This window comes from Lepisosteus platostomus, chromosome 22 (assembly GCF_059453375.1).
Source record: "Lepisosteus platostomus isolate fLepPlt1 chromosome 22, fLepPlt1.hap1, whole genome shotgun sequence".
NCBI lineage: Eukaryota > Metazoa > Chordata > Actinopteri > Semionotiformes > Lepisosteidae > Lepisosteus > Lepisosteus platostomus.
Window position 1 is genome coordinate 7,751,119 of NC_142632.1, and position 15,070 is coordinate 7,766,188.

Genomic DNA, 15,070 nt, shown 5'->3' on the forward strand with positions numbered 1-15,070 from the left:
TAATTGGATCCTGGACTTCTTGACTGAACGTCCGCAGGTGGTGAAGGTGGGCACCAACATATCCTCTACCCTGACTCTAAACACTGGAGCCCCCCAAGGCTGCATGCTTAGTCCTGTCCTCTACACCTTATTTACCCATGACTGTGTCACCAGGCATAACTCAAACTCCATGATCAAGTTTGTAGACGATACAACAGTCATTGGCCTGATCACAGATGGTGAGGAGTTTGCATACAGGGAGGAGTTTGAAACCCTGGCAGTATGGTGCCAGGAGAACAACCTCTCTCTGAACATCAGTAAGACTAAAGAGATGATTGTGGACTATAGGAAACATCAGGGTGGAGACCACACACCTATTCACATCAATGGGACTGCAGTGGAGAGGGTGAGCAGCTTTAAGTTCCTGGGAGTTAACATCTCAGAGGATTTAACCTGGACCCACCACACCAACACCGTGGTCAAGACAGCACGGCAGCACCTGTTCTTTCTCCGCAGGCTAAAGAAGTTCAGCATGCCATCACATATTCAGGCCAACTTCTACAGGTGCACTATTGAGAGCATCCTGACTGGTTGCATTACTGCCTGGAATGGGAGCTGCTCCGCACGTACTGTATTGCAGAGGGTGGTGAAGTCAGCGCAGCTTATCACCAGCTGTAAGCTACCAAGCATCAAGGAGATCTACTCAGCTAGATGTCTGAAGAAGGCCAGGTCCATTCTCAAGGACATCCCAGTCACAAACTGTTTTCCCTCCTACCGTCTGGTAAACGGTACCAAAGCATTCGGTCCAAGTCCAACAGACTACGGAACAGCTTCTACTTCCAGGCAATAAGACTGCTAAATAGCCAACCTGTAGCTCCTAAGCAAATCACCTGTAATGGCTACATGGACACTGCACTACATGTATATATTGCATACACCATGGACACATAACAGCTCTACTCACATTGAGTTTTATTCAATTTCAAAACTGTAACCTCAATTTTGTGATTTTTGTGATTCTTGTAATTTTTGTGAGCTCGCAGAAAAAGACATTTCATTGCAAGCAACTACTGCTGTACGCTGTATTGTTGTGCATTTGATAAATAAACTTTGATTTGATTTGAAAAATTTGCTTTTTATTAGGCCAAAAGCAGATACATGTATTGCATATAATGCAGGAACAAAACAATATACAGTATACCACTGAAGTGGTAGAAAATAAGATTAGTTTTAGTTTTCATCGAGAACAAAAATACAAATGCAAAAATAATTTGATTCATTTTAATATATTTATGTTTAGATTTTTTAAATTACATTTAAACCTGAAAAAAATACAAATTTAAGATTACCCAAAAACATCATTTGGTTTTAATGCTAAGTGAAATATTTTATACTTTTATATTTTTTTATCTTTACACTGACCTTTTCCCCTACTGCCAACTTTCTGCAAACTAGTAAAATTCTTCTGCTAATCTATTAAATTAGGACAAATGAATACGTGTAAATTTCAGAAAACATGTCCAGGTACTGTAGATGTTAATTGTCATTTCAATGTGACAGGTCAATCAGAAAAAAATAAAAGCACAACAGTGTATTAATTCAATTGTGACTAAAGCAGAAAATATGTTTTTACTTTGTCACACCCTCTGCAGCCATAGGGCACTCCTACTCTGCCCTGTCTCTTGTTTCCGGTGCTTTGCTGTCCTTCCGGTGTTTCTCTCTCTCTGGGGGTATATATTTCGGGGCTTTCATTTGCCTTCGCTCAGCATTGACGTTCGGAAGTCCTGAGACCCGCCTAGCACCAGGTCACCCAAATTCTGCTACCTGAGAGCATTTCCTGAACAGCTCAGCCCGGGCTAACCCCCGTCTCGCCGCTACGCATCGGGTCTTTTACACTCTCCTGCCATTCCACGGTTCGTCCCTTCCCACATCCGTGACAGAATTAATTTGGGTAGGCCAAAATAAATTTAGGCACATCTCAACATTCTCCATCACCAAGCCTGCTTCTGAACTTTCCATTTTGAAGCACAATATTTTAACTATCACAGACTGAACAAAAATGAGTGTGGGGACTACAAGTGTCATGGACTATATTGACTTTAATTCTGCACCGAATGATCAGCGTCTCCATAATGTTTGATGTGTCCTTTGGTAGACACCTAGCCGAGCTCCAGACCGAGAAGGCTGCGCTCCAGAATAGGAACAGACAGTGCATCATCATATACGCAGCCAGTCCATCAATGAGCCCCAGGCAGCTAGCTCAGAGAAAAAGTCCTGATCCTTGCTAGGGGGGATTCACCCAGTCAGGAGGACTCAGATCATTGGAGAGGGAAGAATTTAAGGGGACACAGATTTCTGCCTTAGACATACATTAGAACTCAGAAAACAAGAGACTCTAGATTAGCAGAGGAAGGCCTTAGCATTGTCTTCCTCCCCTTACTCAAAACTGGGCCCAGAGGCAAACAGGGTGGAGGGGGGACATGACGGACCTTATAGTTCAGGATGGCTGGAACCGAAGAGGATATCAGAGCACAGAAGAACAAAGTTTATTCACTGTGATAGATGGAAGCACACCATGTCTCTTATTGAAGCTGGTTTTAGAGATAGGAGATACTGGACTGCTCCCACAGAGACTGGATTTTAATTAAAGGTTTATTCCATGCCATTCCATTTCGGGTGTGGAGCTTCATCGGGTGTGTCACACCTGAGGCTGAAATGTTGTGTTTCTTTTCCTCTCTTTTCAGCATGGAATAAAGCTTTATTGTGTGTAGGATGACTGTCTTGTTTATGTAAAGTATTAAAAGTGATTCCAATACAAAGTCCTTACTAATTGCCCAGTTAACTTGTAGGGTTTTGGATGATTTGTGCTTGTCTTGTAATCAGATTGATCAGAGTTACTGTATATACTTGCATTCTGATGCTAAATTTAATTTGATTTAATTTGTATAAGCAGTCATGTCAAGGATTTATTTTAAAAACCCTCCATAAACATGTATGATTTCACATTCCTAAGCCTGTAATATGATGTTAATATAATAATAATTTAAAAATGTATGCAAGTGAAAATGACTGAGGAATGAGGGTTTAGGGGGTCTTTAATTATTCCTCTCCATTTGGTTGCAGAATCATTTGCTGATACATATAATGACACTGATTTTTATAATTAGTATAGTACTTGGTGTACTTCACCTACAAAACACCTACAGTAACTAGGTAACTAAGGAATGGGAGGTTTGCCATCTTGAATATCTTGAATATCCTTTTCTGGAGTTCGGTGGAAATTTGAAGTGCTGTGTTCTTTAAATCAGCCAAAAGGGAGCTTCAGATTGTGAAAGGAACCCTCATATAAAATATTTTTTTTTAGTTTGTAACACGTATCTAGAAATTAAAAAAGGACGAAAACATCTGGTTCAGTTGTGTTTTTCTGCTTAGCACTTCCAATGTGGCGTACGCACCACGTCATCGTATGATTTATTCGGGAAGAAACGTGCTTGGACCCCCCAGGACAACCGCCCTCCCCAGCAATTTTCTCTTAGGACCACATAAGGATGAAGATCTTTGTCTTCCCAAAATTTTGACACCCACTGAAAATTCCTGTATTTCTTCGAGTGATCAAACTTTGAAGAATAGAACCCGATCCAGGCATTATGGAGCCGCTCCCTCCAATTTCTAAAGGACTTGTCGATGTAGAGCCTAGCACAAGCATAGCCATTCTCGGTGTAGAGTTGTAGATAAGCCTTGAAACCTGGGATTTGTTTTGGGGTTTCCCTACAAGCCTCATCCAGCTCCTCCCCATTGAACAGTGAATGTGTCTTGTCTTTGAGCAGACGTATTTGCAGACCAGGATTCATGTCCACTGCAGTTTGGAAGACACCTCTTTGTGTGCTTACATTGTGCCACGCCAGGCGATCGCCATTGCTTTTGCTGTCGTCTGCGTACAGGCCCACCCACTGGTCATTCTCGGCCCAGGGCAGGTGGCTCCAAGTCATTTGTGCGTGCCCATTGCTGTTTGTCTTGACTTCCAGCCTTGTGCCCTTAGAGAACAATTCCGAACATGTTTCACTTTCAGAGTCTTTCCCCGTGGCACAGTAACGGAGATCAAAACTGAAAAAGTTCAAAAAACTTTCCAAGGTGTGGGACTGTATTTCAGCAAGGAGAGCATTGCTGAGCTGTTGAATGGCAGCTGGGGAAGATATGTCGATAAGATAGACTGCCTTTACTCCCCAGTCAGTAGAATCAAAGGAGATTATCAAACGCTCACAGTTTGCCTTCTGAAGCTCCGACACTGAGAAGTACTGACTCCTGACATAGAGATAATCCTGTTTGATGTACCAAGGTAAGGCCCGGGCCCCTGGGTGATTCTGGGTGTCCAGGTCTCCCACAACTTGATAAGAAAGGCTGTTGTTCAGGAGTGGTAGTCGGAGCTGGTGATTATGGTACTCATGGAAACCAAAAAGCCTCATTCGAGGATCAAAAACCATGTCCACATTTTCATTGTCTGTCTTTATTGCACTCTGTACAAACCAGTGCAGGAGCTTCAAGCCATGGCGAGGAAAATGGTGTCCAAACTCCGTCTGGTTTAACTCTTCCAAAGTGGTGAGAGTTGGGATCTCATGAGCAGTTGAAAACCAGGCGAGGGACAGCAAAAAAACTAAAACAAGGAAAACATAGTGCTGCACCATTCTGTGGGAATCTGAGAAAAGGAATAAAATACAATCATATTCAAGGCTCACAATGAACCTATTTTGTATGGTCAATAAAATGTTGTCAGAACAGCAAATATTAGCTGCTAATACTGTATATGTTGAGTGAGCAAAATACGTAACTAGGTAAAATGGATATTGTTTTATTAATTTCTTATTTTATTTCCCACAATTAGGATATAACGTCCTTCAGAATTAATACCCTGAAATCAGTCTATTATTCAGTCATAAATAAATACGTACAGTGTATATATATATACTGTTATTATTCAGTATAAATCAGTTTGCATATTATGGTTTTAATAATGTTAATCAAGAAAGTGTGTTGTGTATCTGGTAGAAGATCCTGCAGATTTCCTTGCAGCTGAAGTTTTTATCTATACATTTAGAGGTATGTATCATTTTGCTACAGTATACCCATTTGATCTGTGATGACCAGTTGTGATTTTTCCACTCCTTGGCTTGTAGGAAATGGTCCAATCTGTACTGATCCTCTGGTATATGGAACTGAGTTTCCTTGACAGGATATAAAAAAACAATTGACTCAAGGCGGGTATGTCTGTTCGTTACAGAAGCAAAGGCATTTTTCCAAGACATTTTCAAATATGTACACATCCCCCATTTTACTATTTTTTTATCCCAATAGAAAAATGGAAAAATCCCACTAAATCCTAAACTAAAATGTCTTTTAATTTATTTATTTCAGAATAGGTGGCTGTCAAGTACAGTATGTTATTAATATTATTGACTAACATATTCTCTAATGAAATGCAATGTCACATGTACCTAGTTCTCCTTCCCAAGATGATGTACTGTAGACAGTAAACATATTAGGAGAGTTTAGCCCAAATTATTATTCGAGGACATTGTCGAAACATTAGTCATACATATCAAAAACAAACAGAAAGCAAAAAGTATAGAGACAGAATCACAGAGGTGAGGTACACTGACACAACCATAATCGCAAACCACAACGTTGGTGCTCCTTCCCAGAATGTTTTCCTTTTATTCCTTAAGAAACTATGCATTAAGGAAAAATATCCCTACAACTTGCATCATCTTGACCACCTGACTAGCCCAGATGCACCTTATGGAACTGCAATTTTAACCACCTTCAGACTAAATTAAAATAATTCACCACCTGTTAACTGGGTCAGGCTGTAGCTTTCAATAGAAGTCACACTTGACACACTGTTTGTCTAAAGACAAAATCAGCTTAGACCGGTGTCAGATACAAAGCGTACATCAGTGCACATTTTGCACCTAATAGAGAAATCAGGGGTTAATGAAGTGAGCTGATTTATCTCATAATAAACAAACTGAGACAGAAAGCATCGAACTCCCAGGGAACTAGAAAATTAGACAATGAGACAAACTAGCATCTTAGTATAGTAGATGACCCCTCCTCCTCCTACTGTATAAACTCTTTGCCCTCCTACCACCTGGGAAAAGATATCGCAGTGTACGCGCTAGCTCAACCAGACTCGGTAACAGCTTCTTTCCGCAGGCTGTCCGGCTCCTCAACACTCTGGAATCACTCCAATTCCAGAAACAGGGTTTAAATCCCCACAGTGTGTTGTGTACATTGTATTATGTATTTACCTTGTAATTTGCACATCTGCACTTTGCACAATGCGTATCCTGTCTACAATGTCTATGTCAGTGTCCTGTCTGTCCCATCTGTATTTGCACCGTGGACAAGGAGGAACAATATTTCGTTACACTGTATACTTGTATATGGCTGGAATGACAAATAAACATGAACTTGAACTTACTGTTTTACCTTCTTGCTACTGAACTCTTGGTAATGTGATTTAGAGAACTAAAATACAGAAAATTGACAACTGATGCTGAAAACGTGACTTGACTGTTTTTTTTAAGTTAATCTGACCAATTGGCTTCCTGCAACGTGTCAGGTGACAGAACAGCAGCCCATTCCCCCAGAGGAATCTGGGGAATGTGGTCCTTATGAGGTGGTGCTCTCACAGTATCCAACAAAAATAAAATGCAATAAAACACAACTTTTTACTCCATCAGTGCTTCCTTGTAGAACAACTAGAAATGCATGGTGACAAGGAGCTAGGGTCTTATTGGATAGCTGTGGCACTTACCTCATACTGACCATTGGTACTGTTGTCAAGGCAGACTCCCAAGAAGTAAGTACTGGATTTTCCTTAAATGCAGTAATTACCTCTTGGTGAAAATAAGTGACTTTTTACATGCTGATTAACAAGAAACAGCAACTACTGTATGCACCTGAGTCACCAAACTACCATAAAGCATAATGAACTAATCCTTTTGTTTTTCTTTTTTAGTATCAGCAATAACCATATTTTTTTTTCTATTTAGGAGGCATTTCTCAAATCATAAACCTTTAAAAAGCATTATACTATTCTTTGCAATTTGACAAGAGATTACTACTTTTGTTCATTTGCACCACTTTGAAGGATTGATTAAAATACTGTAAATTGAAATGGAGCTTCAAGCTACACATATTTTTGATTTGAAGACAAACTTAAAAAAAATAGGAAAGTTATTTTAAGATAAGAGAGAGATTATTTTGTTTTATGAAGCTTTATAAACCTCACACCACAGCTGAAGAAACATTAGACATTGGTTTGAACACAGACAGGGTACCAGCTTTGACAACTGAATCTGGAGGTGTTGTTACAAACGTAAAATAAAGTCATTTTGGAGGCCCCGTTCACACAGCAGTGTATAAACAGTATGTACCACAGCCAAAAATAAAATAATAATTGCTGACCTCAAAGTTGTTTTACATTAGGCAGTTCAGCAAGGTCAGCTTTGTAAAAGCATGGTCTCTCATTTCATGTTTGTTTTCTCTCCTGTATATCCAAAGCTAGCACATATTGTTAAAAAGTCAAACATAAAAATTCCAATGATCAATAAAACAGATGTTTCAATATATTTATTATTGAAGAGTTATAAAGTAGATCAGCAGTTTCCAAAATGCCAGACTGAACACCACAGCCATCAAACTACTTTTGTTGAAGTACAACTGTCATTAAGGCAGCACAGATTGAAAACACTTGTACTTAAACAAAAGTATCTTTATGTTTGTGGTGTTCAATCTGGCATTTTGGAAACTGCTGATCAACAGTCGGCACACACATACAAAAAGAAAGAATTCCATGTTAACTGTGTAAACAAAGGTTTGTGGATCAAGGGGCAAATTCCCTGAGTTTGTTGAGAAGGTTTTATGCAGTCTGTCAATATTTGTGGTTCTGTACTTATTCGAAATAGGGGTATGATTCATTCTACAAGTCAAAAAAAGTATTGAAGTACAATTAGCTGCAGCTCAGAGTGACCCAGACATTTAGAAAACAACTGCTCTCTCTTCTTCACTCTATATCAAGTTCCTAATATCTGGTCAGCATTTGTCCACTCACTTCATTCATTTAGAGTTGACTCACTCCATTAAATTGGCTCCATTAGATTGTACATTAGGAGATCATGCTTTTTCAGTGTTAGCTTCTCATTTTGTAATATTCTTTCTGACCGTCTTAGAAATGTGAGAAATTTCTGTTGGTATTAAATCTTGCCTGGAAACATGTACATGGCCTTTAATTCTTAATCTTTTTCTTCCAATTTCTCTAAATTGTAAATGATCTTTCTTAATTGTGTATTCTCTGTACAATAAACATGTTTACAGACAAAGGGAAGCCATTCAGCCCATCTGGCACTTGTGTCATAGAACAGGATTTGGTCAACAGAAAAGTGCCCCTTAACAGAAAAGGCGAAAGAGTTCTGAGACTTTGAAAAACTGGAAATAAAAAGAATATTTTTAGTCAATAGAAGAAAATTAATCTGGGGACCCTTATTTGCATCTTAGAAGTGATGTGCTGGCCATCTATGTGCAGGGTCATGTTGAGAAATATTATGAATGTTAGACCTGCCCGCATCACCAATTTGAAGCCAGCAGGTCTGTTCCAGTCTACCACAGAATAAACACCTGCTATCACGCTCTCTACAGCTAGAGGGCGCTCCTTCTCTGTCCTGTTCCTAGTTTCCCTGTGCTTTTCTTGTCCTTCTGGTGTTTCTTTGTGTGGGGCCATATATTTCCAGGTCACCTTTTCCTCCTCACTCAGCATTGAGGTTTTGGATGTCTTGAGACCCGTCCAGCACCAGGTCGTCTCTTCCGTGGCCTGCGGGCATTGGTTTCTACCCGCCATCGTCTGACCTCCTGAGCTTGGGCTATGCCCCTTCTTGCCGCTACGCATAGGGTCTCTACAGCTCTCCTGATCATTTCATGGCTTGCCCTTTCCGACATCCGTGACACCCGGATTGGTGCTAGGGATCAAGCAAAGCAACTCTAGCTTGGTTGGGCAACTCATGCTTCTTGTATTTGCAGAGGGAAGGAGAGTCTGATCAAGAATTCATTGCAGAGAACACAGCTAAGAAAGAAACTGTTTGGTACAAATTATGAAATGGCTTTGTCTGCATAGTGTGTTTCACTTTGTGTATATATTGCCTTTCTAATTGTGAATTCTATTTCTTGTCATCTGATCAATTAATCTCTGTATAATTGTGAATTTCTACTTTTTGTTATCTTATCCATTCATCTCTGTATCTTATTTCACATATTTAATTTCATAAAAAATGAAACATCCTGAGCTACATCCTAACCCAGCAAGTAACGGGTGGAAAGCATGTTACAACCTGGATGGGACTCCAGTCCATTACAGGATACACATAGACACACAAGCCAGGGACAAATGTAAAGAAGTCAATAACCTGTGTGTCTTTGAACTGTTGTAGAAAACCAGAGAACCCAGAGGAAACCCACACAAACACAGTGAGAACATACAGCACAAACTCCACACAGATTGTACCCCAGGTCCAGAACTGAACCCAGAGCCCCAGGGCTGGGAAGCAGAAATGCTGAACACCATGCCCCCCTGCTGACCTCCTGTACCATAAAGCAAACTAAATAATTACTTTCTAAGTGACAGTAAATCGTTAAAAGAAAAACTCCTAGCACTTCTGCTCACCTTGGAAATCTTGTCTATTTTTTACTTCTGTCTTAATCAAACAAAACCCTTTGATTCTGGATTAAAATAAACACAAATAACAATGTTCTATGCTAGAATACAACATCCGTTGTCATTAACATTGTTAGCAAACAGCAGCTCATTATTGAAGACGACCACAACCAAACCGTAATATTTACCAGTCTGTTCAGTGCAAGCTAATCCGTCTGTAGTGATCCTGCATTTCCAAATACAGGAGTCAGTCCAGTGCACTGCAGTTTAGGCCACAGTCCAGCCACTCAAAGGAGAGGTCACATGTGACTCTGTTCTTTGACCATTGCATTTTGTAATGTAAATATTGCTTAACTTTTAACATTTAAAATCCCAATTAGAGAAATGATCTTTTTCTATCATTTTAAACTATAATCATATAGGTATTTCATTTATTTCAATAAATAATTTAAAATTGCCTCTCTGTTCACAAACCTACTTAATACACATATACAGTAAACTAAATGTGCACAAGCACTTAATGTGGAATTTTCTGTACTAGTATTAAAATGATTAGATGCTCATTTTTCATTGTATTTTGGACAATTGTCATAACAGTGAAAATTCAGCAATATCTTCCACAGTAAGTCTACATCCATGCAAATCAAAATACATTTTTGGTGTTTTTTTGTCACTATAGCCATTACTCCTTTCAGCAGGTAGAAATTAAATGTTTTTTTTTCTCTTGGACTAGGAAATGCTAGTTTAAAATACAAATTAGGTTATTAAGAATGGAATGTGTAAAGGGAAATGCAGAAATAAAATGTACCGATCCTGTACCATGATCAATACATATGCTGTGTAACATTAAATCAACCATTTCAAAAGCATGTAATGATATGTGTGTCAAACACGTGGACTTGTGTTTTATTGCAGTACCTACAGTACACATAATGTAATGATGTGTTTACAATGTAATATAAGGAAGGAGTCAGAAAGTAGAAACAAGGAGATGCAGATGACAAGAATTGGCTCATTAGGGAGAAAAAAATGACAGTTAAAAATAATGAGAGAAATTGATTTGAAAGGTTTTTTTGCTGTTCTAGGAGAGGGAGGTGGTGAAAACAGCTGCTGAAGCAAAACAGGGAAAGACACTCCGACCAGGTGCAATCCTACTAAAGAAAAGACTGGTGAGACCTGCAGGAGGGTTATTTTGTACAGTACCTTAGTCATCCATCCATTCATTTTCTAGCTGCTTCTTCCAATTCAGGCTCGCAGGGGAATCAGAGCCTATCCCAGCAAGCAATGGGCACAAGGCAAAGTACACCCTGGACAGGCGCCAGTCCATCATAGTACTTTATTTATCTAGTTTATCTTAACCTGTGATTGGTAAGCATCCAATACAAAGTGTATTACTTTTTCTTTAGTATGATGAATAGCTGCTGTCTCTCCTTCAATAAACGGCACATTAGTGCTATGTTTCTTGATGTGATGGTAGGATTTCTGAACCAGGGTGATCACAGTAGTGCTGAAATCTAGAAACGTCTTGACAGACCTGTAGACCCATTTGTGCAGCGATTATCTTGAATGCAAGATGGAGAGCTACGTACCCATCAACAGCTCCAAGCCCAACACCAAGAATACACAGATACTCTTGCAGTCAATCAAGCTGCTGACAGGGTCAATCTTACAGAGTTCCTACTATCAAGCGGTCATGTCAGATCCGCACTCTGAAAGCACAAGATGAGTCTAGATGATGACCTAGAGGTCTTTCTTGAGGTATCTGTAAAAACTGCCAGGGCGTTGTGTGGTCAAGTAAAGAATGGATTTGCAGTTGGCACATTTCCTAACGGGTGAACTACAGAAGGCTGTCCATAATGTACCAGCCTGTCAAATGAGAAATTGTGAGATGCTCAATTGAACACGAAGGAGAAACTTCATCTAAATGAAGAAGGGAATTGAAAGAGATTTCTGTGGGAGGGGGGACATGTTGGAGGTGTGGACAGATAGGCCGGGTCTATACGGATTACCCTTAGATGGAGTTTAGCAGTGGAACTCAGCTGTCTGATCAACCCTCCTCTGGTTCAGCAGAAAAGTACACAATACTGTACTTGATTCCTATAGTAACCAATGCAAACAAAAAGATGTATGACTAAAACAAAATATGAGCCTTTAAGGTATAGTACATGTAAATAAGTAAGTTAATCTCTAGTTTCATTACCACAATTAGATTAGAATTAGATGAAGTTCTCTGAAAAGAATGAAAGGATCATGCTGAAAAACATGTAATTTGTGTCTTGAACTGAGATTACAAGGAGATCCGATTTAAGTACAGTATATTGTAATGTGAGTGACTGGGGTCAACACCGTGATATACAACTAAAAAACTTTAATGTACAGAAAGAGCAATTCCCAAACTAGTAACTCTAAAATAAAAGGGAAAACCTTTTTAGGGAAAACCTAGTTGTAACACAGTTCCTGTTACTTTACATTTCTTCGTTACCTTGGCAACTGCGTGGTTTCCCCCACCCCTCCTGGAGATATGCAGTCCTAACCCCAAGTGTCTCCCTGTAAAACGTCTACTTACTTTTAATCATTCATATGTTCTAATTCTGTTTTTAACATTTTTATTTTATGCATCAAACAACATACCGGAGCAAAACATGTATCTTTATAAACCTGCTTTGCCAGTTTTAAACTGACTTTGTCCCCTGCTGATTATTTTCTTTGTCTAACCAGAGGGTCACTGACATGCAAGGGAAAGCTGGTGCGGAGCTCAAGCCTTTGCCATCTTGTTCTGATGGCCAAAATGTGCCTCTCGAACATGATCAAACAGACAACCCCAAATGCAGAAAACTCCATGCACTCTTCTAACAGGGTTCAACGACAGGAATGACTCTGGTCCGGCATTGCGGCGGCCTCAGATCAATACCCCAGTTTAGAGATCTGTTCTTTAATTGTATCGAGGCTTAAAGGACGAGAATAAAAAGTCACGTTCCTCGCGAAAATAAAAATTATGCCCTCGTCTGAGGGTCAAAGCGAATGAAAAAAAAAGTTCAAAACACTCAGAAACAGATTGATATCTTTATTTTCTTACTACTCATCTTATTAAGGGCGTAGTCTTTTTTTAAAGCACTTTGTACCCTCGTAAACCAGGAACATGGAGGTGCAAGCTATGCTTTTGATGTGTAAGTATTTGGCGTATGCTAGTCCCTGTTTTATGTTGCTGCAAAATATGAATATTAGTATTAATTAAATAAAACCAGAAACTAGATATTTTAAGCTTTTGGTTCTATCACCCTTCAGTACGTAACTGTAATATTATTTGAATTGTTATTTGAATTGTTTCGAATACAAGTTGGTTTGGATAACGTTAGTATCTTTAACAAGCTGTGATTTGATCTTTTTGGTATACAAACAATTTTAAAAGTTTGAATAATCTGAAAAATGTTCTAAATCTGTGTGAATTAAAGGGTGCTAAGTGTTTTATGCTAGTCAAGTCACTCACCGAGGAACATGCCTCAGCCTTGTGGTCTTTATGGTTTTCCCTGCAACATGTTATCATTTTTAGGTGTTTTTTTAAACAGAAGGCTCATTAGAGTAAATTTTATTAGAATAGTTTACCAACCAAATCTCTGAAACAATGAGCTAAATCCATTTACTAGTACTATAATTCTAGAAAAATCTATGCAAACAGAGCATTTTGGTCATCCTTATCACTAACACTGTTACGTATATTAATCATAGTAATGTGCACTAAACGTGATTTTATTAATAGTCTTTCTCAAGATGATATCTTTATTATTTTTTTGTCCTAGATACTTGCATTTTCTCCACATTCCCTGTGATAGATAATAAGGGGTTGATGACTTTTAAATCAATTTTGTTGCACAGCAACAAACTGCAAGTTTAAAGTTCTCATAGCATTTTCATCTTTTAAAAAAAATCTGGTTCCCGATTAGAAATGCTGAAATGCCAGCTGTGTGATCTTTCTTACAGACTTAAAAACAAATAACTAACATCACGAAATAACTTGTACAGAAATGTTTAATTGAATCGATCTGTAGTTTAGAAAACTGAATGTAAAACTGAATGAGGCAACTCAAACAGTTGTCAGGATGCTTTGTGATCTCCGACTTGCAGGTAAGAACCAAACAACTAGTGTTTTGAACACTGCTGAAATCAGATTAATTTCTATGGGAAAGGAGCATAACCAGGGATAAATCCACCCAAAATAATATTCACTTTTTAATCTTTTAACTTTAAACAGGTCTGAAGAACTTGTTCATATTTCATGTACATGCATTTACTATCATTTTTGTTACTTAGCTTATTTGTATACGTTTTGATTCAATAAGAATCATAACCATGTGCAGATTATAGTCCATGAGCATTTGTATAATTTACCGATATTAAGTTTTAATTTCCTCTTACTTGTCATTGTGTGCATAACGTATGTTATGTGATCTTTAGTTCAATGATCCATTCCATAGCAAACAGGGTCATGTGTATATCTATGTAAGGTAATTAGGAAATTACCTATTTACCTATCCTAAAAGGAGTTTGTGCGTTTCCTGGGATTTGGAATTCTGTTTTTTCTATGGTATTAAACTACCCTACATGAATTTTTAAAGCACTGTTTGAATTTGCTTTTACATCAGTAAACATTTGTTATTTCATAGCAGTTTCTGCTAAAAGGGCAAAGAGCTATGAAAAAAATAGTCTCTCTGAACCTAGGAAAAAATTATGCGATAAAAAAGGTGAGAAAACCTTTTACTCACAGTAACTGACAGTTTGCCTCTTTTATTGCAGCATAAGGTGAAATGGTATTATAGGACTTTTGAATGTGCTGGTTTCATTCCCTTTTGGTTAACTTCAAACAATCATGTTACCCAGCTGGGCTGACTGGAGCAATTAGGGTAAAGCATAATATCTAGCTAGCTAAAGGATACCAGAGAAGGATACACATTGCACACATGAACCCCTAACAGACTGAGGGTATAGATCCCTAATCATTCCTCCCCACATCAGAGTTTAAGATCTCCACTCATCTACTAAGTCTACTGAGGCAGATCCAATATTAAACAATATGATAAGCCTCACATTAACTTGACAAAATGAACAAAATACTGTTTAAGACCAAAACCTGTAGATAATGGCTCAGTTACTCAAGTTAAAAAAAAGAAAAGTTTTATTAAATCTTGTTTGAAATATACCTCAAGGTTGAGCTCTCAGCGTTAAGTAAGTTTTGCTGTTGTGAAGTTTGACATGCTTTTTAAAATCATGTGGTAACAACCTCCCCCGTCAAGGGCTTCCTGTTCTATAGATATCAGTAAATTTTCCATCCGCAGAGGAAATGCATCAGCAAAGATAGCACTATTCCATGAATGTGAAAAGCATTCTTCA

The 15,070-nt window shown here is 38.5% G+C and overlaps 2 protein-coding genes across 11 annotated transcripts in view; one reads left to right on the plus strand and one right to left on the minus strand.

Moving 5' to 3' along the window:
* Positions 1-1,088: 1,088 nt before the first annotated feature.
* Positions 1,089-10,961, minus strand: LOC148643336 (uncharacterized). Of its 4 annotated transcripts, none has more exons than XM_088615636.1 (3): positions 10,889-10,941; positions 5,100-5,198; positions 1,089-4,672 (listed from the first exon to the last, which is right to left on the minus strand). In XM_088615636.1, exons 2-3 carry the CDS (start codon positions 5,101-5,103, stop codon positions 3,408-3,410), a joined length of 1,269 nt encoding a protein of 422 aa, XP_088471762.1. In that variant the 5' UTR covers positions 5,104-5,198; positions 10,889-10,941; the 3' UTR covers positions 1,089-3,407. The 4 variants fall into 4 exon arrangements, with proteins under 4 accessions (XP_088471762.1, XP_088471761.1, XP_088471764.1 ...); XM_088615635.1 differs by lacking the exon at positions 10,889-10,941 and adding an exon at positions 9,874-9,985; XM_088615638.1 differs by lacking the exon at positions 5,100-5,198 and having other exon boundaries at positions 10,889-10,961.
* Positions 10,962-12,524: 1,563 nt separating this feature from the next.
* The window catches only part of LOC148643337 (uncharacterized), a 60,626-nt gene continuing 58,080 nt past the window's right edge, over positions 12,525-15,070 (plus strand). For all 7 annotated transcript variants that reach the window (XR_015929108.1, XM_088616518.1, XM_088616521.1 and 4 more), the window contains exon 1: positions 12,525-12,852. Coding sequence is in view for 6 of the 7 variants with exons in the window: in XM_088616518.1 (XP_088472644.1) it covers positions 12,825-12,852 (28 nt within the window). In the remaining variant the exon portion in view is untranslated. The remainder of the gene's footprint in view (positions 12,853-15,070) is intronic.